Source organism: Mus caroli, chromosome 2 (assembly GCF_900094665.2).
Source record: "Mus caroli chromosome 2, CAROLI_EIJ_v1.1, whole genome shotgun sequence".
Classification (NCBI taxonomy): Eukaryota; Metazoa; Chordata; class Mammalia; order Rodentia; family Muridae; genus Mus; species Mus caroli.
In genome coordinates, this window is record NC_034571.1 from 118,378,611 (window position 1) to 118,403,392 (window position 24,782).

General features: G+C 43.8%; 2 protein-coding genes across 2 annotated transcripts in view; one reads left to right on the forward strand and one right to left on the reverse strand.

Moving 5' to 3' along the window:
• Shc4 (SHC adaptor protein 4) overlaps window positions 1–24,782 on the reverse strand; it is a 94,557-nt gene that overhangs the window by 18,946 nt on the left and 50,829 nt on the right. The window contains exons 5-8 of the mRNA XM_021156083.2: window positions 17,843–17,896; window positions 13,807–13,858; window positions 4,866–4,986; window positions 2,926–3,094 (exon numbers count right to left, since the gene is read on the reverse strand). Coding sequence (XP_021011742.1) covers window positions 2,926–3,094; window positions 4,866–4,986; window positions 13,807–13,858; window positions 17,843–17,896 — 396 coding nt within the window. The remainder of the gene's footprint in view (window positions 1–2,925; window positions 3,095–4,865; window positions 4,987–13,806; window positions 13,859–17,842; window positions 17,897–24,782) is intronic.
• Window positions 20,539–22,314, forward strand: Eid1 (EP300 interacting inhibitor of differentiation 1). The gene has a single exon (XM_021156084.2). It carries the CDS (start codon window positions 20,575–20,577, stop codon window positions 21,199–21,201), a length of 627 nt encoding a protein of 208 aa, XP_021011743.2. The 5' UTR covers window positions 20,539–20,574; the 3' UTR covers window positions 21,202–22,314.

Consider the following 24,782-nt stretch of genomic DNA (forward strand, 5'->3'; position numbering starts at 1 on the left):
GATAGCTTTCAGGAAAATGGAGCATGCAACTTCACTTTCTGACAGGTTGGAAACAGAATCTGGGTGGAAGAAAACAGAGCTCGATGGCCACCCTTTTGGAGTTATTTGCTAATGTGGATCTGAAGTTTGGGGCTGTCGAAAGGACTGCCCATGTCCTGTGTCTTGAGAGTCCCTTCCTCTGCTGCAGAAGTCATATTCCAGCACTCACAGTGTCAGCTACAAAGTGATGCTTGGTTACTTTGTGTGTGTCTGTGGATGTTTGTGAGTGTGTGTTCACGTAAGTATGAACGCCAGAGGTTACTATTGGGTGTCATTCTTCAGAGGCCATCCACCTGGTATTTTGGGTTTCAGTCACTCACTGAAACCAGGGGCTGTCTGAGATAGGCCAGGCTAGCTGACCAGGGGAAACTAGGGGCTCTCTGGGCTGGCTGACCAGGGAACCCTAGTTAGCTGTCTCTTACCCCCTCTGCAGCGCTGGGAAAATAAGCCCATGTCACCTCACCTGACTGTGCTTTTAATGTGGGTCCAGGGGATTAACTTCACTTAGACCCTCAAGCTTGCACAGCAAACACAGTACAACCTGAGCTATCCCAGCTGCTACCTGCGTTTGAGGTGACAAACTAGAACCCTGCTCTACTAGGGTTTTGCTAGACTCATTTGTTACTCTTGAAAATCTCAGCCAATCAGAGGGCTTCAGTTATCCCCACCTTTGCACACATTATCTCCAGCAGTGGAATGAAGATGTGCCGATGCTTTGGAGAAGAAAGACTCATCTGGGCCTGGAGAGATGATGGATCAATGTGTAAAGCACTTGGTGAGCAAGTGTGAAGGTTGGGGTTCGGATCCTGAGAGTCTGGGCAAAGCCCTGTGAAGTAGAGCTCTGTAATCCCAGTGCATGGGTGGGTGAAATGGGAGCCAGGGGTGGGTAAATGCCCAGAAGATCCCAGAACAGCTAGCCAGAGAAAGACAGGGCCAGAGAGACAGAGAGCGAGAGACTGCTCCAGCAAGGACTCACACTACACACATCTTTAAAAATTAAAATAAATGAATAGCTTTATCTGACAATAGTATGTAAGATGGCTTGAGGGCCTGAAATCAGTGCCGGATAAGGGCTCTCAGAATCATTTAGGCAAGTAGAACCAGAACTTAAATAAAGCCTGAGTGGATAAAAAAAGGTACTCACATGGTAGAAGGCTAGATGTTGGGCACAAGTTGACATGGGCTCCAAAATGTAAGGAAAGGCAAAATGAGTGAAAGAGGTGAGTAGCAGAATAAACGTGACTAAATAGATAGGCAGATGGAGCGGGGCACGGTAAAGTGCCCTGGATCCTGCACTCACAGGGCAGAGAACGGTGGATCTCAGGAAGTCCAAGCCAGGGCTACACAGTGAGACTCAGTGCAATGCAGTTTGGTATTAGAGCTTAGGAGACATGGAAGGGCTGAAGTAGAAAAACTAGAGGACCGATGTGTCCTCAGGCTAGAGGCAAGACCTAAGCCTAAGAGGAGCCACAGAAGATGCACAAGATAGAGTTGGGGTCTCCATGAGGAAATAGAAGAAAATATGAGAGAAAAGGAAAGACTCAACTCACTTTTCTTTTTTCCTTTTTTGTTTTTTTGTTTTGTTTTTGTTTTTTGAGACAGGGTTTCTCTGTGTAGCCCTGGTTGTCCTGGAACTCACTCTGTAGACCAGGCTGACCTTGAATTCAGAAATCCGCCTGCCTCTGCATCCCAAGTGCTGGGATTAAATGTGTGCACTGCCACTGCCATGCTTCAACTCACTTTTCAAAGGAACAGAAATAAGTGGAACTGTAGCTCGGTGGATAGAAAAGTTTCCAGACAAGCCTAAAGATTGTGGTTCAGATTCTTAGAACCCATATAAATGCCAGACAGCTCCCAACAATCCCAGAGCACAGGAAGCAGCAAGAGAGAATCCCTCGAGCAAGCTGGATGCTTGACTAAGTAAACAGGCAAAAGACCCTGCCTAAGTAAATACAGAGAAAAATGATGGACATCAACCGGACCTCCATGTGTGCTTACATACAAATGTTCACACACACACACACACACACACACACCACACAAATATGCAAAAAAAATTAAAGATGGATCTTTGATAAAACAAACGTAATGAGTCACGTGTTATATATGCAAGTGTTCACTGTAGGATTCTACATGTGAGTGTTCACTGTAGGATTCTTTCAACTATACTAAAAATGTTGAGATAAAGGGACCTGGGGCAGACGTTAAAAGTTCAGGAAGGGAGCACCAAGATGAAATAATGTTTGGAAGCCAACAGAAGAGGATTCATCCAGTGGGTGCCAGTTCTAAAGACGGAGGAAGATTACTAAAGGGAGAAATCCATTTAGCAAGGAAGTCCCTAGTGACCTACATAAAAGTCATTTACCCCAGGTTGCCAAGCAGAGTTAAGGTCTCAAAGTGTGTGTGAGAGCCAGGATGAAGACAATGGCCTTAGAAGTGGGAATGAAAAGGTGAGGTGGTGTTGGTGGATTGCAGCAGCCAAAGCTTATCCACAGGCAGAGGAGAAAGAGCCAATGGGGTTATTCTGGGCAAGGCCATAGGGCTGGCAGGAGAGGAGGGTCAGAGCACAGGGAGGATTATACTCAGAGACACAGTGACTCAGGATTCTTCAGCAGGAGCCCAGGAAGACAGGGCAGGTGGAGGGTAAAGATGACAGCAGTGCACTGGGTGCTTTTCGTTTTCCCAGTGAAGTCGGATATGATGTCGACTAGAAAGCCCTGATAGGGTACTGAGAGTAAAAATGATCCAATATGGACTGTGATTTACCCCCCCCCCCCCCGTTTGAAGAACATGGTACCTTCACATTTGAAAATCCTCAACTCGAGGGCTCTCATGGTAAGTACAGTATCATGCCTGCGGTACCAGGAACAAAAAAACAGTGCTTACCAAATAGCACAACTTTTCACACCGGATAGGGCAGTAAGCCATTTGGTCTGTAGCTTGAGCCTGGATGCGCACATCTGAAATGCCGCCTTCGGGTGGCTGCTTCCCCGGGATGGAGTTGTAATAGTCATGGTCTCTGTCTTCAGGGACACCATCAACAAGCACCTCCTCCCTGTAAGGGGAAAAAGAGGCCCCAAAAGGCTGCATGGGAATTCGAAGGCTGTAGGGGATACAAAGAAATCAGAGCCAAGCAAATCATGCCGAAAATCTGCAGGCGTGTTTTACGTCTACAGCCATGCTTAAGCCATGTCAAAAGTCTGAACCTCTGCACTAGCGTGTTTGCAAGTCTGTGGAGAATACTGATGGAGAAAGCCAGTGAAGACTGTCAAGGGTGAGGCCTTCGTATTTCTCTCCAGTTAGTGGTAGTAATGATGGTAAACAGCTCACTTGAATGATAGGCTCTTTTACCTCAGCATCATAAAGACTCACAGCTTCATTTTGGAGATGTTTTGGTCAAAGAAAATTTAGAAATTGTTCTTTGGGTAGAAAGCCTGGCCCAGTTTACTAAACTAAGATGAAAAATCCATTTTAAAAGGAGAGCTGTAGCCAGCTATCTTGTCTGCACAAATCTAGACAAGTATGGTATTCATAAAGAACTATTAGAGTCACATGTGGCAAGTGAGGGAATTCTGTAAACATGTAATTGTTTTAAATTTGAAACAGGGTAAAAAAAGAAACAAACTGGCATCCATTTCTAAATTGGAATTAACAACAAAAGTTCCTATAAAAAAGAATAAGTCAAACCAAATCTCTTCAGGATTTTGTATGCATGTGGCAGGCTTGGGATGCAGGGGGGGGAGGGGGGAAGGGCCTAGCGGTGTGATTTAGAGGAGGCGTTCATGTGTCTCTGTGTGTCTGTCTGTGTGTCTGTGTGTGTGTCTGTGTGTGCCATGACACACATCTGGATGTCAGAGGACAACTTTGGGAGTCAGTTCTTGCCCTCCTTCTTGTTTTGAGGATGCAGCTCTTTTGCCCACTGAGCCATCTTTCTCACACCAAATTAAGTCTTTTTTTAAATGAACTAACTTTATCAACCCCCATGACCACATGATCCTGAGTAAAAGCTGTCACCAAGGCTTCTGGTACCCCTTTTCTGTGTTGCCCTAGATGATCTACCTCATAAAGAGGGATCTCCAAACCCAGTGCTCATTGATACACAAGATGATAATGTGGGGAAAGGTACACTTAAAAATAAATGCCCAAGGATTTCATTTCTTGAGCATGAACTTGGCAGCAGCTGGTGGCCTGAAAGCATCCATGGCCACAGACAGGAGAAACACCAGCTTTTTGGGTCACATCTGCTCCACCCCAAAGGCTGCAGCCACTTAGGAGGCCTACCAGCAGCTAACAGATTCCTGCAGAGATTGTCGATTCTTCCTGTTTTACTCTTCCATTTTGGTTTGTTTTTTACTAATATGCATGAGATCCAGGGTTAAAGAAAATCTGAGAAACTTGATAACGTTTATTATTTCATAACTTCGTAATTCATAGTTTTATGTAACACTGGGGAAATGGGGTCGGTTCCTTCCCACATTTAGTGTCAGAAGAATATCTGGATAAATATGAGTGGAAGAAAAGTAAGCCACTCTTATTTCTGGTTTTATTGCTGAAACTGTTACTTTTAAGAACAAATATTCCTCTCATTAGTGAACTTAAAAAACATTTTTTTTGTGCTTTATTTTTACACAGGGTTTCACCAAGTACCCTTGACTGACCAGGGACTTGCGGTGTAGACCAGGCTGGCCTTGGACTCACAGAGATCCCCCAACCTCTGCCTCCTGAGTGCTGGGAGCCAGGCATGCGTTACACATCCTGCCATCATGGTAATGCTTTAAGTGTCCAGAAAGACAGAAAATTAAATAATTATGAAACTCTAGACTGACCTTTCCCAAGTGTTCAAGGAAGGATTTTTCAAGTACTGTTTGAACCGGAGTTCAAAGGCCTGCCCTATGGTGCTTATGACGTCTTGGGCCATTCCACTGCGACACTCCAGTATGTGGCACGCTGTGAGAAGACACATTAAAAATATAGTATCATGAGAACATTATACAAAAGCAAAATAGTTCCAGAACATGAGAAAATAGTTGTGTTTTTAAAAATATCAAACTTACTCCATCTCTAAAAAGGCATAATCAGGCTTCATATTGCATATAAATCAAGGAGAAAATATTCAAAATCCACATACCTGAAAAATTAGAAATTTTGAGCTGGGTGTTGTATAAAAATACCTTTAATACCAGCGCTCAGAAAGCAGAGGCAGGTGGATCTCTGTAAGTTCCAGGTCAGCCTGGTCTACAGAGTGAGTTCTAAGACAGCCAGGTTACATGGAGAAACCCTGTTTCAAAAAGAGTGGTATCAAGGCAGATATTTAGGGCTCATGCTTCAGACTGTCTTAAATTTTTTTGCAATCATTTATAAGTGTGTGTGTGTGTGTGTGTGTGTGTGTGTGAGAGAGAGAGAGAGAGAGAGAGAGAGAGAGAGAGAGAGAGAGAGAGAGAGAGATCAAGTGTAGGTCAGAGGACAACTTGATAGAATTAGTTCCCTCTTTCCACCATGTGAGTCCCTGAGATCAAACTCAGGCTTGATAGAAAGTATCCCTACCCACTGAGCCACCACTCTGGGCCTGTAAGAAATGTTCTTCAGATGGAGCAAAAGAAGTTGTACCACATTATACAGAGATGTCATTATAGTTGAGGGTTTCTTGTTTGCTCATTTCTAATTTCATACACATGTGGCTCAATTAAAAAAACAAAATCAAAATGAGAGTGATTGCAAAATAGAACCAAAATGGCTGTATTTTTTTTCCTGCATGTTTAAAGAAATAAGAATCAGGAAGACAGAGAGAGGGGGCGGCTGGAAACTCCAGCATAAATAAGAAAACACACAACACTGATTTCCTGTGAAAGAGGTAAAAGGATGGGAGACAAGAAGTACTCTGTGAAAAAGATCCAGAGCCGAGTTCAAATTCCACCATCTGTGCCACCATCTGTGTAGTCCTGGATGGGCTACTTATGGTGGCTTGAAGAGGAATGTCCACCCCTCCCCCACGGGCTCAGAAGCCTGAATGAGGTCCCAAGTTGGTGGAACTTTTGGGGAAGGATTAGGAGGCGTGGCCTTGTTGGAGGAGGCTTGCCACTGGGGGTGGCTTTGAGGTTTCAAAAGCCCATGCTATTCCCAGTTAGCGTTCTCTGCCTTGTACTGTGGATCAGAATGTGAACCCTTGGCCTACTGCTCAGGCCCAGTGCCTGCCTGCTCACAGGACACACGCCATGCTCCCTGCCATGATGATCATGGACTTACTCCCTGAAACTAAATTCCCCTTCCTTACAAGTTGCCTTGGCCACGGGGTTTCATCACAGTTCTATAACAGTGACTACAGCCAGGTCTTCACTTATGAGGACAGCAGGATAGGCTGTCTGTCTCCTTTAGACAAAGTCTGGTATTTTTTTCTTCATACTAACTTAAACCCTCTGAGGAGCAGGACAAGCAGGCTGGGCACACAGAAGCACTAAGCCTGACCACCACCACTTGAGCACACTCTGAAGCGCTTCAGCTTCTCTGCAACTTCTCTGAATTGAATGCCTAGAGGTTTTGGTTTTGTCTGTCCATAGGCAGTTCTCCAAATAATTTTCTGCATTGCTTCAATTACCCTGTTGCTGGCTTTTTTTTTTTTTTTAAAGAAGATGGGACAGAAAGTAGAAAAGGGAAAAAGTAAACAGAAAAAAAGAAAAAACAAACAAACAAAAACAAACCAGCGAACACCAGGGGCTCCTGTCTCTCTCCATGAACGTGGCAGGCTGCCCTAAGCCCGTGCTACGCCCACCTCCTCTTACCACGCCCACCTCCTCTTAGTGATCACCCCTATTTTGACAGTGCTACTCTTTGAACTCTTAGTTTGTTCACACGATCACAGGGAAGCAACATAGGAATCAGATGTTGCTTCCCTGTGATCATGAATCAGATACAAAATGAATCAGATACAAAATGCTAGAATTCCTGGTCAGGAGCTGCCCTACCTGCCGCTAACAGGCAAAGGGGAAAAGACAGATACATAAGAAATCCCGTGTTCCCAAGTGATTCTTGGTGACATGAAAACAGCCATGGCAGCTTGAGCTCTGATGTCTACATCTGGAGTCAGTGCACACACCTGGTTTCTTTCCCAAGCTCCCAGTTCTACCTATGAGCACCAGTAAAAATCATAAGAATCTTAGCATGTCCCTTCACTGGGGATCCTAAGGGTAATATTACACAAAAGAATGAATATTACTCTTAGCCAGTAAAAGGCCTTTAAAGAGTTTTGTTCCTTTGAGTTTCTGAGATGGTGAGTCTATGACCATCGTAGCTAGGAGCATGGCAGCAGGCGGGCAGTCATAGCGATGGCACAGTTAGCTTACAGCTTACATCTTGATCTACAAGCACTATGAGGCACAGAGAGCTGACTGAGAATGGAACGAGCATTTTTGAAACCTCAAAGCCCACCCCCAGTGCACACCTCCTCTAGGAACTCACTATATATCCCTGGCTGGCCTGGAACTCTCTCTACAGACCAGGATGGCTTTGAACTGACAGAAATCCACCTGCCTCTGTCTCCTGAGTACTGATATTAAAGGCATACACCACCACTCTCAGATTGTTCATTTTTTCGTAAAGACCAACAACATTTGTCTAGAATTAGTTCTTGAAATAAAGGTCAGTGTCTCAGATCATCCACCAGATGGTGCTGTGGGATGCAAATGGAGTAGATGCCTCCCGAAGCATCAGACTCCAAGAACAGTAGATTCACATACAGCAGCCTGTGTACTTTACAAGCATAAATACAAATGTAAGTTAGCAGATTCATTTAGATTGCTTTTCATTGACAGGGGCATTGTTTTACAATTCTCTTTTAATATTCAGCTCATGGCTTTCCTATACATAAACAGTCCAGGTAAACCGGGGTCTTTTCTCAGACTAAGTTCAGATACAGTATGAAAACCTCCTTAGCCTGCCACAGCATTGGAAAGCTGAAGACAGCATGGACTTCCTCACGACAGCTACAGAAGGCTGGACCTAACAATGACATTTTTAACTTGCCTTCTCTACAAAGAAAGCGTTTCATAAACTGATGAGTTCATCACAGGGCCGTAGCCAAGATAGGAAAAGGTAATACCAGCTGGATCTAGATGGAAACGTTGAACCAGGTATACAGCAGAGGGACGATGGGGGCGGGGTGACACATGGAGGATTATTAGCAGGAAGCCTGGTCTCCTGTGCCCACCTCCACTTCCTGCCAGTCGAGTTTTCCTCCTCACCCTTGCCATCTGGCTCCTGCCTTTCTGAAGTCACCTAGTCTGTGGGCTCTCTGCTGAACTGAAGGTATTTTCTTTCCTTCAGTCTCCTACTATTCCAGCGTGCGACGATCCTGGTTTCCTCTCCAGGAAAAAGTGCTGTTCCTCCTAAGAAGGTCGCTCTCACCGGACCTCCTCCTCACGCTGCCACACCTGGTGTCCTGGGACTTCTCCCCTCTCTGCAAGCCTCAGCCCCTTTCGTTGTAGACTCCTCTGCCGATGGTCTTACTCCTCATCTCTTCTTTCCCTCTTCCTCTCTTCACTTCTTCTGCTTCCCTCTCTCCATCTCCGTGCGTCTAGCTATCTTCCCATCTCCCATCCCCCAGACCGGTACCTGGCTGGCATCAGGCTCCAGACCCGCAGTAGCAGGCTTGGAGGGCATTAAGGGCAGATGCCTAGCTCACGGTCAGTTTGGGGCCCCACCTCCCATTCACCAAGTGAAAAGGTTGGAGTACTGGATTTTACTGAGGCTGATGAAGGCAAAGATGCTTCCTGCTGGTCTGAGGAATGGATAGTATTTCCACACACCTCAATGATTAGAACACTGTAAACTACTGAACCCAACCAGTCAGGAGGCCACCCCTGGCTGCCTCTGGCAGTCCCTCTACTTGTAGCACCCGGAAGCCCCTCCATCTTTGAGGTTGTTTGCAGATCTCCACTGCCAAACTTTCTGAACTTTACAGTTCTAACCATAAAACCTAACCCCATTGCCACCCCAGCTTTCTATCTCTTCACTGAATACCAACCAAAATCTTAGGCATTTTTGCCCTGGTACTCTAGGCTTCCTCACTGTTTTCTATGAAGACCACATAATCCCACTTCTATAGTGGCTTCCAGACTCCCATAGCTGACCCTAATTCAAAGGCCTGGCCGACTCCCCTGATCTTCCTACCACCTCTCCAAAGCACCTGCCATGATTTCCAGCCTATCTGTCCTGTGGGTTTTTTTCCTCAAACTGTAATAAAATGGACTTTGAATTTCCTTCAGAGTCCATTTTAAGGTTATTTTATTATTGACTAAGGACCTATAAAAGGAAATCCCAATCCCCTGTGACACTTGGACAGAGCTGTTCTCCCTAAGGAGAACCCTAACTCACTAGGCAATGTTCTGTCACCTTCTGATTCCACTATTTTTTATTCAGGAATTTAGAACATTTGAAAATATGTAACAAATATTCATTGTTAGAACTGAAGAAAATAAAAAGGACCGAAAGAAAGTTAAAATCATCCCAAATTTCACTATGCGGAAACAGTTGCTATTAGCAGTTTGGCATAGACCTTTCCAGTTTTGTTTTGCTTTTTTCTGTGTAAATCCCCCCTCAAAAATCAGCTGGGGCCACAGTACACAGATTCTCATATTCTGTCTGTGCACTTAATAGCATAGTGGATACTTCAACTGTGGCATTATACATTCTTCTAAAACAATCTTGAACATGCTATGGATTGGTTTAATTTTTAATAGATGGGTTAACAATTGCCTCCGGCATGTAAATATTATATGACAGTGATTTTAATTGTTTGATCTCTTTGAACATCCTAATTACTTCCTGAGAAGTGAAACTGCTGGTTTAAAGGCCAGACTGGGCAACAGACTTGACACAAATTGTCAAACAGCCCTATAGAATGTTTGGATCTGTGCTCTTGTTGGCTACATTCAAAATTAACCACTTCCCTAAAGCACACTTGTCATTTCCCAATATGAGAAATCTAGAAATGAACCGTGACATCCATAGCTTTTGTGTTCGGCCTGCTCGTAAGCTGCATTTCCTTCAGGTGCTTCTTGTCGTCTTGTAAGGTTCTTTTGAAAGGAACTTGTGCTCAGGACTTGGAGTTGCTCCACCCTTTACTGTCTAGGGGCCTCAGGGAAAAAAATCTTTTTTGTTTTTCCCCAGATAAGGTCTTTCTATATGGCTTCAAATTTGCTATCTCCCTGCTTCAGCCTCCTGACTGCAGGAACTGTAGATGCGTGCCACTGTATCTGTATTTAAAAGGCCCTGCTTGCCTTGACTTTAGTCTTCCAGTATCTATGACATAACAGTATTACCTACTTTGTTTTATATATACATAACATATATACTCAACTTTATACAGTATTACCTACTATATATACATACATGACACATGACATACCAGTATTACCATGTATATGTATATACACACACACAGAGAGCTTTATACAGTATTACCTACAATATATATAATAATGGTATGTCATATATATATGGTGATACTGCATAAAGTATGTCATGTATGTGTGTGTATATATAATATATATGTATATATGTGTATATACATACATACACACACACACACACACACACACACACACATATATATATATATGACATACCATTATTACCTACTTTATGGACTGCTGAGAAGATGGCAGGAGTCAATGTGCACAAAGGGCACCTGACAATGTCTGCAGCGTGGCGAGCATGCAGTGCACACAGCTACTTTTCTTTGCCTTGTTTCTGTTTCACTATTTGCCCTTTTCCTATGAGAAGAATCTCCTCCACCTTCTTAGTGGCAACTTCACTACAACTCCCACTGGAGGATGCTGAGCAGTAGGTTGGAGCTAGGAGCCAGTCACAGAGATGTTGGACTGTGTACAATCTCTCCAAGCTCCCCAGGAACAAGCAGTTCCCATCCCTTCACCAACACTTAGTGTAAACGTTCATCAGATACTATTAGTCCAGATTTGGTCCAAACTGCCCCTTCATCCCCCAGGCAATTTAGACCACTAACGACCTCTGTTTAGAACTAACGAGACCTTATCTGGCTTGGAATCTACAATTCCGACTGATTTTCTGCCCTCTGATATCACTGTACAGACACAACTGCAAGAAGCATCGTACTGCGATTGCAGTGCAATGGCAAAAATCATAACACTTTCTATAAAGCCCAGAATCTTTCCTGGTATCTGGTGACTTACTGGCACCTCCCACTCTCAGTAGTCTTTTTTGGCTTCTCTTTCCCTGTGGCTCTTTAGCTTCTGTTCTTTTTCCTTCCCTGAAGCCCTGTCTTTACAGACACTACCTTGTAGCTATCTCATCACACTGCACTTCAACCTGTACATATCCTACTGAGCACAGACCCAGTGAAAGCTTCGACTCCTTTGATATTTGTGTCAACTATCAACTCGTCGATATAGAGTCACCTGGCAGATGGCTTCTGGCACACCTGTAAGGAATTATCTTGATTGTATTAACTAAGGTAGGAGGCCCAGCCACTCTGGATGGCGCTGATCCCTGGCTGGGATCCAGGACAGTATATAGAGAAAGATAACAACTGAGCAGCAAGCAAGCTTTCACCTTTCTCTCTTCCTGATGATGGATGTGACCTGGACTTCCTGCAGCGACAACCACCTTTAAACGGGGATCCAGAATAAACCCTTAGGCTGCTCTGTTAGGGTATTTGATCATAGCAGCAGGGGGACAATGACAGATGCCAAAGATGTGAAAGAATCTGGATCCCAGATGCTTTTCTTTAACGTCTTTTAACACGGACTCAGGGGCTCAGGCTATAACCCAGACCATGTCCTGGAGGCACAGCACATGGCTCAGACTGGCTTTGTATTTGTGGTGATTCTCCCTCCATATCTGTACATTTTATGGTAAGAAAAACAAATGTTATTCAGAGGTCTTTCCAAATACAGCAGGCGGCTCCATACTGGTAGCTTCCCAGTGCTTGGCTCCTTCCTCTCCTTGCCACTCCCTCATTATCCACTCAACTTTCTGGAACTCAGTGGTCCCTTTCTATGGAGCATTTTAAAGTGTTTGTCACCTGCTCTTTCCTCTCTCCATTCTCAGGACCGTGTCCTTCTTGGCAAGCAATTAGCAAGCATTGACTATGGCCACACTCTATGCCATCCAATGCCTCTCATAATCTCACTGACAGTCACACTGCCTCCATGGCTTCAAGTTTCTCTCTGAATGCACCTAAGAGTGCCTGCTTGATGAGTCTCTCTAGAAGTCTGCTTGGCAAAGAGCACCTCTACCCATCTACCCACAGGATCAAGTCCATGCTTATTAGGTCTTTCTTCTCTGCCATGGGAGAGTGCTTTCCTTCTTCTGCCACACGCAGCCTGCAGCTGTGCATTTCCACCTCTGTTCCTTTGATTCCCAAATAGCACTCCATGTTCACTTCATCAAATATTTGAAGGCAAATTCCATCACCAGGGTGGAAGAAGTTCCCCAACTCCCAGGTTCTATTTGAGGGCAACTAGCTTAAACCCATCTCCCAGGGGAGTCTGAATGCCTTGGGTTTGAGGGTGAGAAACAGTACCAACCACATCTGTCCAGAGAGATCGAACTTTCTAAGGAACCTCAGGCTTTTGACTTGAAGCCCAGCCTGCAGATGCCTTTCCTAGGCAACCTCGTTATCCCCTAGGATGAGGCTCTCACTCGGCTCTTCCACTCAGTCATTCGAGACACAGTCTGTGCATCACGCATGCCTGAGCCATTGTAAAGTATCTGAGAAACAACAGTAAGAAGGGAGATCTCAGCCTAATAGAAAGAACATGGGTAATGTTCGAACAAGTACGTGAGAAAAACAGCAACAAAGTGTAGCTTGTTGGCAGAGAGAGAAATACTGTCATGATGGGGGTGGGGCACATGTGACTAGAGGTAGGCTATGCCATCAGTAGAAGGCCCCTCAAAGGAAGAGACATTGGAGGTGAGACCTAAAGGTGGACAGAGATTGCCTCGCACACACAACCCCCAGAGTTCTAGCCCCATCACTGCATAAAGCTGGGCATGGTGACACGTGCCTATAATCCCACTCAGGAATAAAGTGAATAAAGGCAGGAGGGTCAGAGGTTCAATGTTATCCTTGGCTACATAGTGAGTTTAAGATCAGCCTTGTCCAAAAAGCCACATACTCAAACTCAAAGTAACATTCCAGGCTTTTTCAGCAGCAAGTGCATAGGGACAAACACACACATACACACACACGCACACACACACACACACACACACACACCAACAGCAATGCCTCATTGAGTTTTGTGTTTAATTTCTTTTTCCCCTTGGGATATGGGAACAACACTACCATAAACAAAACAGCTTATTTTTGCATATGTTAATATGCTTTTTAGTTTGTGAATCTTCCAAGTGCTGGGATTTAAATATTGCCTGTGAATTGTTCCACTCTTCTCTGCTGGTAGGATTATTTATTTCCAATTCAAATTTACATAGTTTTCTTAGAGTCCTTCAATATCATCCTACAATGATGGGGCACCGTTGGACCATGCCCATCGTTTGGAAGACGATGAAACAGGCCAGGAGGGGCCTCACAGCTTCTCTTTATCGCCTGTTCAGCTTAGCAAGAGTGCTCAAGTCTGCAATGACCAGGACTCCTAAGATAACAGAAAGCAATGCCCATAGATAGGGCCTTACTGTGTGACACCCATTACTGTGTACATTAGAAATAACCACTTATTTTTATAGTCGGTATCTAACAGCTCTTATGAAAACCCAGAAGTTTCTTGTCCATACCTCGTTGGTTGACTGGATCTTTAGCTACATAGGCAACATAGTCTGTGGTATCCTATAAAAGAAAGAGAGGGAGAGAGAGAAACAATTGCATTTAAAATGAATGAATAAGATAAGACTTCCTTAGGACCCAACTGAGCCAAAGCCTTAGACATAACTGTTTTTCTATGGCATAAGTTCTCAGCCCGTTAATGTTGTGGCCCTTTAATACAGTTCCTCATGTTCCAGTGACCCCAAACCATAAAATTATTTTCATTGTCACCTCAAAACTAATTTTGCTACTGTTATGAGTCATAATGTGATCATCTGAAGTGGCCCCTGGAGGGGTTGCAACCCACAGGTTAGAGAACTATTGCTCTATGGCATATCCAGTAGAGCTTAACAATTAAATCTATAGTTTTCTGACCCTCATGGGGAAAGGATGGAGATTGAAAATTCAGAGTCTGACTATATCATTAAGAATAAAAGAGAACACAGCTAAGGAATTCTTTAAAACTGTCTACCACAAAGTTATCAGGAGCTGAGATGTGGTGTCGTCACTGGCCTGGGCCCAGATTCATGCGCATCCAAAAATGAGTTTATCAGAAACCTATTGGTCTTTGGTTGCATGTGTGTGTTGCAAGATAGCTTACAGAATAAAACAGCAAAAATATAAATTATTTCATCCGTAGGCAGAGGCAAATCATTTCAGAGCAGAGAACCTATGAATAACTTAAGTTCAAGAAGAGATATGCTACTGCCTTTGTGAAAACAAGAAAATGGACAGGACACTTGAAATTCCAGCTTTTATGAAAACAGTGAGCTGATGAATGGGATGGTTTTAATAATTAAAGGTGCTCTTGCTATCTTAATTCTCAGAGGGAAAAAAATACCTACAATGCCATTTCAGAGTATTAGAATGGTCTCTAGAGGGAAGACGCTGTCTACTGGCAGGAAGTAGAAGCCGTGTTGGTAATGCCCTCCAGGGTAGCCACTTAACAACCACAATGAATCATGCAGGAAGCAAATCTCAGTCAGCAGAACTTAAGTCTTAAGTCATTTTTAAAAATAGCACACACCTAAGTAAATGTCTCAGGCAAATAGAAAGCTGGGTTGGAATAGCCTCTAAATAAATAAGGCCCTATCTATGAGCATTGCTTTCTGTTATCTTAGGAGTCACGGTCATTGCAGACTTGAGCACTCTAGTTAAGCTGACCAGGTGCTACAACAGCAGCCTGGAACAGACGCTGTGGGGCCCCTCCCGGCCTGTTTCATCATCTTCCAAATGAGCTTGCATTTTCTAATGGTTTTAAAATTCTATAACTGTAAATATCTAGGGGCATGGGGGGGTGCGGATAGTGCAGAATACTTAAAAGGAAAGAACAAATGTCAGGAGAAAATATTTGAAGTATCTTTAATTTTTCACAAATCTGTAGCCTGTTTCGAAACAGAGAAAGCACGGGTGGCTATAGAAGCATTTGCAATAGATGTTCCACAGTTACTAAGAAAACAAAAACTTTCTGAGAGAGAATTAAAAGTGAAGGAGAGCAGACATCACAAGCTAGGCAGAATGGCCCGTGTTTTTGAACGACGATGCTGAGTCACATGGGACTTCTAACTCAGCTTCACTTACCCTGTGACTAGCCCAGCTGGCTATGTAACTGAAGCAGCTCAGCGGGCATCCTAAAGCAAATACAGAGATAGATTCACTGTGTCCAGCACTAGTGTGTCCAGCACTAGTGCGTCCAGCGCTAGTGTGTCCAGCGCTAGTGTGTCCAGCGCTAGTGCGTCCAGCGCTAGTGTGTTCTAGTGTGCATTATCTCACTCAATTCTGGCAACTCGCAGGCGACAGGAGTTATCCCTATCTTGCAAAGAAAGACCCAAAATCTTAGAAAAGTCAGTACATCAAGCTCTTGACTCTAACATTTAACACTAGCCTTCACTGTCTTCCTGACAGGAGGGTAAAACTCCACTGGTGGGGGGAGAGGGGCTAATACCAAGCCAGATCATCATGTAAACTCCAAGTCAGTGGATTTTTCAACTGCAGAGCCCAGGGTTTCCACTGATTGTACTGATGTAAACGTTTTTCCCACAATGGTTGCAGTTTGATTCAAGGACAGTACTTCGGTTAATTTAAAGCTTTGAAGCCATTTTAAGATGGGATGGAAAAACCTTACAGTTCTGAAGAACAAAAACAAACCCTGTTGGATGTACAGTAAATGAAGGCCTGTGCACCACTCCTGACAGGACAACAGCCCCGGGAACTTAAACAGGATAATTTCAGGGAAAACACCAATCATTTTTTAAGTAGACATCATACACTAATAAGTTTTTTTAAAGTGTGCCTGAGTCCCTTCATAAGAAATCTAATGGGCTGGGAGGGGAAGAGAGACCAGCACTCTTCTCTCTAGATTCATTGTGCTCGCTCTCTCTCTCTCTCTCTCTCGCTCTCTCTCTCTGATATCCAACTTTTGGTTTCATAGTTGAGGTCAGATTACAAAGTTGGATAGATTAGAGTGATATATACACACATATCTATATATATACGTATATATATTCTCCCCACCACCGCCCCTGGGCTCATACTGTACAACACGAGCCATCCTACATGCCCTGTTTGCTAATGGATCAACAATTTACTATCCATGTATGCAGGACCTCTCTAAGGACCCTGGTCCCAAAATGAAGCAGTGATGTAAAAGTATCTTTTAGTCACCTGATGTAATTGTCATCTCTGAGTCTTACTGCCTCCATCTGCTAACCTAGGTCTAGCCCTGGAAGTTTCTAGCCTCTGTACAATCTAACCTAGGCCTAGAATGTTTTCAGCCTCTGAGATTTACTGCCGAATAAATTCACTTTTCTTGTTCTTTCTGAACTCTGGCTGGCTGATTTAACTCAGCTATTCTGGCTCAAACCCCTCCCCAAGATGACTGATTCAGTCTGGCTTCTCTCAGCTTCTCAATGAATTGCTCTGCTTGGCCTCAAATTAATTCAAGCAATCTGTTCTGGTCTTCTGGCTCCTGCACACATTCTCTGGCTCATTCTGTCTTCATGTGTGCCTAGCTTTTTTTTTTTTTTTTTTTAATCAGTAAAACTGCCACTTCCTTCTTCCCTCCCTCTTCCTCTCTGTTTTCTGCACTGTTCTCTCTTAAGTAGCCTCTTTTTCCTCTCTCTTCTTGTGAGAGTTGGGCATATCCTATTCTGTCAAATCTTTTTCTGATTTGTCACTGTTTCTGCCACTCAATTAGAAATCACTTTCAAACATGGGTGCTCCCTTCTACAAACTAACTTTAACTTCATCGGGATTAAAGATGTGTACTAACGGTTTTGTCTGAGTTCCAACTAAAGGAATGAACGGTGTGCTAAGGCTGAGCCATACCACAACTAGAATCAGCTTTTTTCAGTAAACAGCAATCTTGGTGTTCACAGTGTGATAAAATATCCGGCAACACAGTGATGAATCAAGGAATGACACTGACACTCTGGAAAGTATTCTCGGAGAGAACCCCTGTACAATCTGTGACTAGTGAGCACTACACAGGCTCTGGACAGAGAGGAACTGTGAATTCCCCCCCCCCCCCCCGTGACTGAGCAGTGTCTTCAAGGTTTACATAAATCTGGATGGTCATTATCGACTGGCCTTGTTAGCCTTGGCTGACAACTCTGATGGTGAATGGGATTCCCATCTTGTATTAAATCTGACTGATAGTCTGCTTAGTCTGCTTATGGGGAACATTCTGCAAGAGAAACGGCAGTCAGTGCACACAGGACACACAGATCTCACGATTTTTATGTTAACTGAAAACTTACCAGATGATAACTCAGTGGCTACTAACACCACAGAGGGCTAGCAGTCCTTCTAGTAAGCCTAACCTTTTAAAATCCTGACAGAGGAAACATTTGCCCAAACCACTGTGGGTGCTTTGTTTTGTTTTGTTTTCTACCTGATACATGAAGCATTTAACAAATTGCAATATCGGAAAAGACATGAAGTAGTTAATATTCTGCATATGAAAATTCTTAGGACTCACAAAAAGAACTTGTACAAATCTAAACTTACAGGGTCCCCTCCAGAGGCAAATGAAATCGATTGCATTTGGTGATTTGCAATAATCTGGAAAACAAAAGCAAATTAAACATTTTAACACTATAATGTGTTTGATTTGTTTCTACCTGCTTAGCATCCCTTTAGAAACTATACTGTCTACATTCTAAAATAAACTCTTGTTGTTGTTTTGCTATTGGGATTGAAACTAAAGTATTGTGTATCCTAAGGATTTACTCTACCATTAAGTTACGCTCTCTACTCTCATCTGAACCATGGTGCCTTTCTCTCTGCCCTATTCACCTAGGTAGACATATGTTCTAGGTCTAACTATCCAATCAGCAATCTACTCAACACCACTCTCTAGATACAGCCAATCAGTGTTTTGTGGGAGGAGCTGGAATCAGTAGTAGAAGGAAAAATCTCTCTCTCTGCCACTAAGGAACACCACACTTGCCCAATGGGGCCATCTTTTGCTGTCATGTGAGTGAAGCCTTCTGGAATATAAAAATTTCTTTCCAGAAAAATTGAGAGCTGAGAGTTAAAAAAGCAGACTTGGAAACATGTGTCTTCAATTTAACCAGAACACTTCCCCCCTTCCCTTCATACTCTTATGTATTTTTTGTTTATAGACTTAGTATATTTACTTTTGTTTAGTTATTCACTACTATTTATCCAAACACACTAATATTAAGACTTCTAACATGGGGGCTAGAGAGGTTGCTCAGAGGTTAAGGACCCTGGTTCCAGTCCCAGTACCAACATGTTGTCTCAAACAACCTGTGACTCTGGTTCCAGAAAATGCAAAGCCCTCTTCTGGCCTCTAGGTGCACCGAACATGTACATAGTACACACAAGTAGGCAAAACACCCACACATAAACCTAAAAAACGATTGAAAAACATAAAGACTTCTGATATGCCAAATAACTGCACTAATTAACCCAAAATGATTGTTTTATTGGAAATTCCAATTTGTTTGCTTGTGTTTGGAAATCACAGTGCAATAACTGACTTGTATAGGTTTTAAAGGTTAATTAAAATGCCAGCTATGCAACTACCAATGAATCCTGATTGCAGAACTGTGAGGCAGAACCTATGAAGGCTGTACATACAAGACAGCCAAGCAAAACTGCTCCTAGATGCATACTCAACAATAATTGAATAAAGTTGTGCAACAAGATGTTGATGTTTCCTTAGGAAATGATATAACTAGGCTATTTATAATAGCCCTGAATTAGAAGCAATCCTGAAGGTGACTATTGTGATATTCAAATAGTAGACTGCTTACAATATGACAACATGTTTGTTGGGTTAAAAAAGAAGTCAACACAAAGAATATATCAATACATCATTTCATTTATCAAAACTGGCAAACTTTTTATTGAACTATTTGCTTAAAGTCTGAATTGTGGTTATTCACGAGGCATTGGAAGAGAGAAGAGTGGTTTTCTGGGATCCACGAATGATGCCTTTTCTTCTGGGTAGTAAGTAAACAAATATATGTAGCTTGTGATAATTAAGCCACACACATTACCTGTGCACTTTTCTCTATTAATATTTCAATAAGAACAAAATCAACATGCAAAGATTATATTCCAATGACAGCTCATGAGAAACTGCATTTAATGGGTAAAGAGGAAGATTTCATACAAATATGTTCAAGTATATAAAACTAGTAAGGATCATGTAACACTTTGGAGAGAAGTTCGTTGAAGAATATAAAAAATGACCATTGACAAAAATTATATAAGAGCCAGATGATAAAGAGGAATGCTATGGAGCATTGTCTCCTGGATGTGACAGGGCCATTGCATTCACGAAGAATAAACTAAAGCTATGGAAAGATTATAAAGATACAATCAAGGCTGGAGAAATGGCTCAGCAGTAAACCGCATTGGCTGTTCACACTAAGGACCAGGGTTCGACTCCCAGTAATCACAGAGCAGTGTACAACTGTGACTTCATTTCTAGGAGTTCCAATGCCCTCTTTTGGTCTCTATAGGCACAGTGCACACACGTGGCACACAGACTTTACAGACAGGCAAACAAATGCATACACAGGAAAGAGAGATCAAATGGATAAAACTTACGTTTACTTATTTTAATTCCATAAAACAACACGTGGCAAGGGTGTGGATATTCTCAATCACTATTGCTACAGTTTAAGTTTGTAGAGCAACCGTGGCGCGTGATTATTTGCATATATTTAAAATATGTATAGCCTATTTTCCACCCTTCCTTATCCTAGTCTCACACATGTGGTTTAGTTTCCCCATGGTATATACGTGTGCACATACACACAATTTATCTTTGGTTAGGGCAACTTCAATAAATTCAGAAGAAAAAAAACCCCGAAAAGTTAAATGGTGAGAGGTAATGGACATGCTGATCACAGGGACGCTGGGGAGGCAGGGAGGTGGAGGAGAGATGGCATCTGTGACAGAAGGCCAGGGCTTTCCAGCTAGGCAAAGCAAGCACTTGGCAAGGAACTTAGAGCTGGTCTCCAGGTGGAAGGGTCACCAGCGGAAACATCGCGGGTCCTGAGTGGGTGTGAGGGTGAGGTGGGAGTCCGGGAAACATGGGGGGTGAGGGGTGGGGAGGGAAGAGCTCGCACACGCGCACGCACACCACGCCCACCCGCGGACCAGGCGGCCTACTCGCCAGCACACGCACGCCATGCTGGCACGCGCACCACGCCCGCCTACCCGTTTGCGCACGTGAAACGTGCTCCGCACGCGCATCACGCATGCCCACTCGCCTGCGCACGCGCGCCCCCTCCCCAGCTCGCGCACCACGCACGCCCTCTTGCCTGCGCACGCGCACCACGCCCGTTCGCGTGCCCGTCTTTGCAAAAGGTGCTTTTTTTTCCCCGCTTGGCCGAGTCGCTTCCACCATGGCGGAGATGGCAGAGCTTTGCGAGCTGTACGAAGAAAGCAACGAGTTGCAGATGGACGTGCTGCCCGGCGAGGGCTATATGGAGGTAGGCCGCGGGGCCCGCGGGCCGGCCCCGGAGGAGGGCCCCATGGAGGAGGAGGCCGGGCCAGCCGCCGCCCGCGCCCAGCGCGGTCTGTTCGCCGAGGCTGGAGCGGACCTGGAAGGCGACGAGTTTGATGACTGGGAGGACGACTACGAGTTCCCTGAAGAGGAGCGCTGGAGCGGCGCGATGCACAGGGTGTCCGCCGCGCTGGAGGAAGCCAACAAGGTGTTCCTGCGAACCGCGCGAGCTGGTGATGCCCTGGATGGCGGCTTTCAGGCGCGGTGTGAGAAGAGCCCTTTCGACCAGCTAGCTTTTATCGAAGAGCTGTTTTCGCTGATGGTTGTCAATCGACTGACCGAAGAGCTCGGCTGTGATGAGATCATTGATCGAGAGTAAATGCTGACGAAAGAGGAGGAAACTACCTGAGAGGGAGAGATTCAACATTCTGCTATTTTGGGGTTCATTCCAAATAGTTCTGTGCAAAAAATAAAAACAGTTGGTTTTTGTTTCTCGGAATAGAAGACGGGACAGTGAATGACCATGCATTGTGGAAAAGGAAAATCGAGGAAGGAGGAGTGTTAAACCTGAGAATCGCGAGGAGAAAAAGACCAAATTGTACCTCTTTGGTCTCACAGGGGCTCAGCAAAAACCTCTGGTTCAGACTGTTGATCGAGATGATTTTCCTTACATTGGAGAAGAGCTTTCTCTGTTAAGCTTTTAAAGATGGTTTGGAAGAGTAAATTGTGACTGCCAATACAAGAATCTAATTAAAGATGGGGGAAAATACATTCCAAGATGTCTTTAATTCGAAGTGAAAGGCTATTGAAAAAAAAAAACTTTCCAAATTGTTTTTGGTGATTTATACACATCAGTTATCAAAAGCTAAACTTGAGGTTTAAGATTGAGTATTCATCAACCCCAGAGGGTAGTCCAAGTAAATGTGGGTATAAATGTAGACGTATTATCATGTGTGCTGTCATCTTAAAATGTGTTACAAATGCTTCTGGAATTTTGACTGCACATGTATCTTCATGATTTATAAAGCTACTGTGATCTCTAATTTGGAAAAACCCATTGTAATGATCTTCAAAGTAAAGAAAGAAACAGGATGTCTTTTTAAGGTTTTAAGTTCATGCATTAAATAAAATGTATGGGAAAGCCCAAAGACAAACTTTCTAATACCCTTTTATACTAGGGAAATTTCACTTGCTGTTTTGTACCTTGACAGATGGTAAGACTATAACTGAAGTTCATATTGTAAGAACTGTTTGCCAAAATTGTCAAGTAAAAAGAAATCCTGCCTGTTATCTATAAAAAAGATGTATGAGCTATTATGTTGTCAAACTTTGAAGGTTTTAAACCTACCCAGAAGTCCACCTGGGTGTCTGATATTCATATTCTCTCTCTCCCTCTCTGCCTCTTTCTTCCCCTCCCCCTCCCTTCTTCTAATTATGCTTGTTAATCTTTATGCACCAGCATTGGCGATAATAAATTTTCTTGTTCTGTGTATTTTGCTTTGTCTAATAGCTTTGCATACATGCTTTATACAGGATTCTCTTGCTGTGTGTGCCATGCCTCCATCTTGATATTTAAACATCCAATGCTTACAATGTAAACCAGTATCAAATATCTGAAAAATGGGTTCTGGGACGTTAAAGCAAATTTCAGGATTTTCTGAATGTGATGCTGTGGTTTAATTGGTGAAGATGCTGAAGTTCCTTGAGAAGGAAAATGATGTATTAGCACTATGTCCCTGCTGATGTCACCATAGCAACCAATACAGAACAGAGCTGAGACAGTAGGATAACTCCTGCTGCCGAGGTGGTTCAGTGGGTAAAGGCACCTTCTACCATATAGCCAAGCCTGACAGCCTGAGTTTGAGCTCTGGGGTCCATGTGGTGGAGGGAGGGTGAGAGAACTCCCCCAAGATTGGGCGGGCCTGTTAGTAATTTTAGACCCTCACCTGAGATTTTAGTTGTTCCTGTACCTCCAAAGCACCTGTACATAATTTTGCCCCAGTTACATGTGGTTTCAGAAGGTGCTAAAACACGAAAGGTGGGAAGTTAGCTGATGTTAAGTGGGGACTCCGGTGTTTGGGAAGCTGTCACCCATGTTAGGGTAGGACATTTGGATAGAGTAGCTACAAACACTCCCCCTCAGCCCTCCTTTTTACTCACCCAATAAATTGATTGCCTCACTAGATGGACTTGAGGGAATCATTTATTGATCTGTTATTGGTAATTTACCTGCTGTAAATAGACTTTTGTTCACATCTCCACAGAAATATAATACAAATATCCATAAATTTGAGCGTATTTGTGTTTGGGGACCAAAGTATATTGTGGAAGTTAAGAGGAGAAGCCATGCATTGGTATTTCTTTGTATCGTTTATTCTGCATTTTATCTATCTATCTATCTATCTATCTATCTATCTATCTGTCTATCTATCTGGGGAGGTTCGTGCCAGTGTAAGCAGAGGGCAAAGAATAACCTTCAGGAGCTGCTGCTTCTCTCCCAGCATGTGGGTGGGGCCTAGGATCAGACACAGGTCATCAGGCTTGGTAGTAAGCTCTTTTACTCACTGCACCCTCTTGTATTTATCTTTAGTTTTGTGGAGATAGGGTCTCACTATGTAGCTCCAGCTGTCCTGGAACTAGACCAGGCTGGGATCATACTCACAGAGTTCTGCCTCCTGCATGCTGGGATTACAGGCATGTGCCAACATGCCTGGCATTTTTATTTTAACGTGTGTGTGTGTGTGTGTGTGTGTGTGTGTGTGTGTGCACTTCACATGCACATACCATGGTACACATGGAGTTCAGAAGACATCTCTGAGAGTTTCTAAAAAGCCCAGCTAGGGCAAGTTTTGGAGGAAGCCTCAGAGATGAAGCTTTTGTGAGTTCTCATCCTTGCTGAATGCACACTGCCGGCCTCGCCCCACCCCCACCCCCTGCCTCCCAATACAGCTTCCTTTCGGGTCATCCATGCACCTGTAAGTACCCCTCATGCATTCTCCTGTAAGTAGTCTCAACAGTCACTGCTCACAAAGCTAGGTGTGGGTGGAACTGATTGGTTTGTCACCCCAGTGCCTTAGGTGAGGTGAACAGATGTTTGTTGACATCTCCCAAGCAAAAGTCACACCTCAGACTGCTATGGTTAAAGGAAAGTGGGGAGCAGAAACAGACTAGACGATGCCTCACCACCATGTGCACCACAGCCCCAATGCTTTTACACTCCCCAGTTCACTTTAGCCCTCTCCATGGAAAGGGCCATTTAGGAAACAATTATTAGCTGAACATGGTGGCACATGCCCTTGATCCCAGCACTTAGGGGGCAGGATCTTTATGAGTTCAAGGCTAGTCTGATCTACACTGCAAGTTCCAGGACAGTCAGGACTTAGAGACAGCCTGTCTCAAAAACACAAAGAAAATGATTATTAGATTCTACATGGGACTGTCACCTTATCTCCAGCTTTGCTCTTAAAAACAATGAACAATTTGAGTAGCTCAGTAAGATGTCACCCTAAACACGGCGAGACCCCATGGTGCCGTATGCAAGTAAAACCAGCACTACAGCTTACAGATACAGATCCTCTGAGGTCAGGATGGATGGATGGATGGATGGGTGGATGGATGGATGGATGGATGGATGGATGGATGGATGGATTTACTTGTGTTGCATCTTCTACATTTGCTCCTCAAGGCTGTGCAGCCATCATCCCCGCTATAGATATCACCTACACTTGGATAAATAATCAACATCCAACTAGACAGGACGCTTGAGTTGTTTCATATTTACCAGTGTCCTCTGTTTATACTGCTGAGTGAGCAGTGCATTTTCCCCTGGTTTTGAAGTTAGGGGAAAAAAGAAGAAGAAGGAAGAAGAAGGAGAAGGAGAAGGAGAAGGAGAAGGAGAAGGAGAAGGAGAAGGAGAAGAAGAAGAAGAAGAAGAAGAAGGAGGAGGAGGAGGAGGAGGAG

What these genes read in the sequence shown, in the direction of transcription:
- Eid1 (XM_021156084.2), top strand. Translation starts at nt 20,575, where the DNA reads ATGCCCACTCGCCTGCGCACGCGCGCCCCCTCCCCAGCTCGCGCACCA.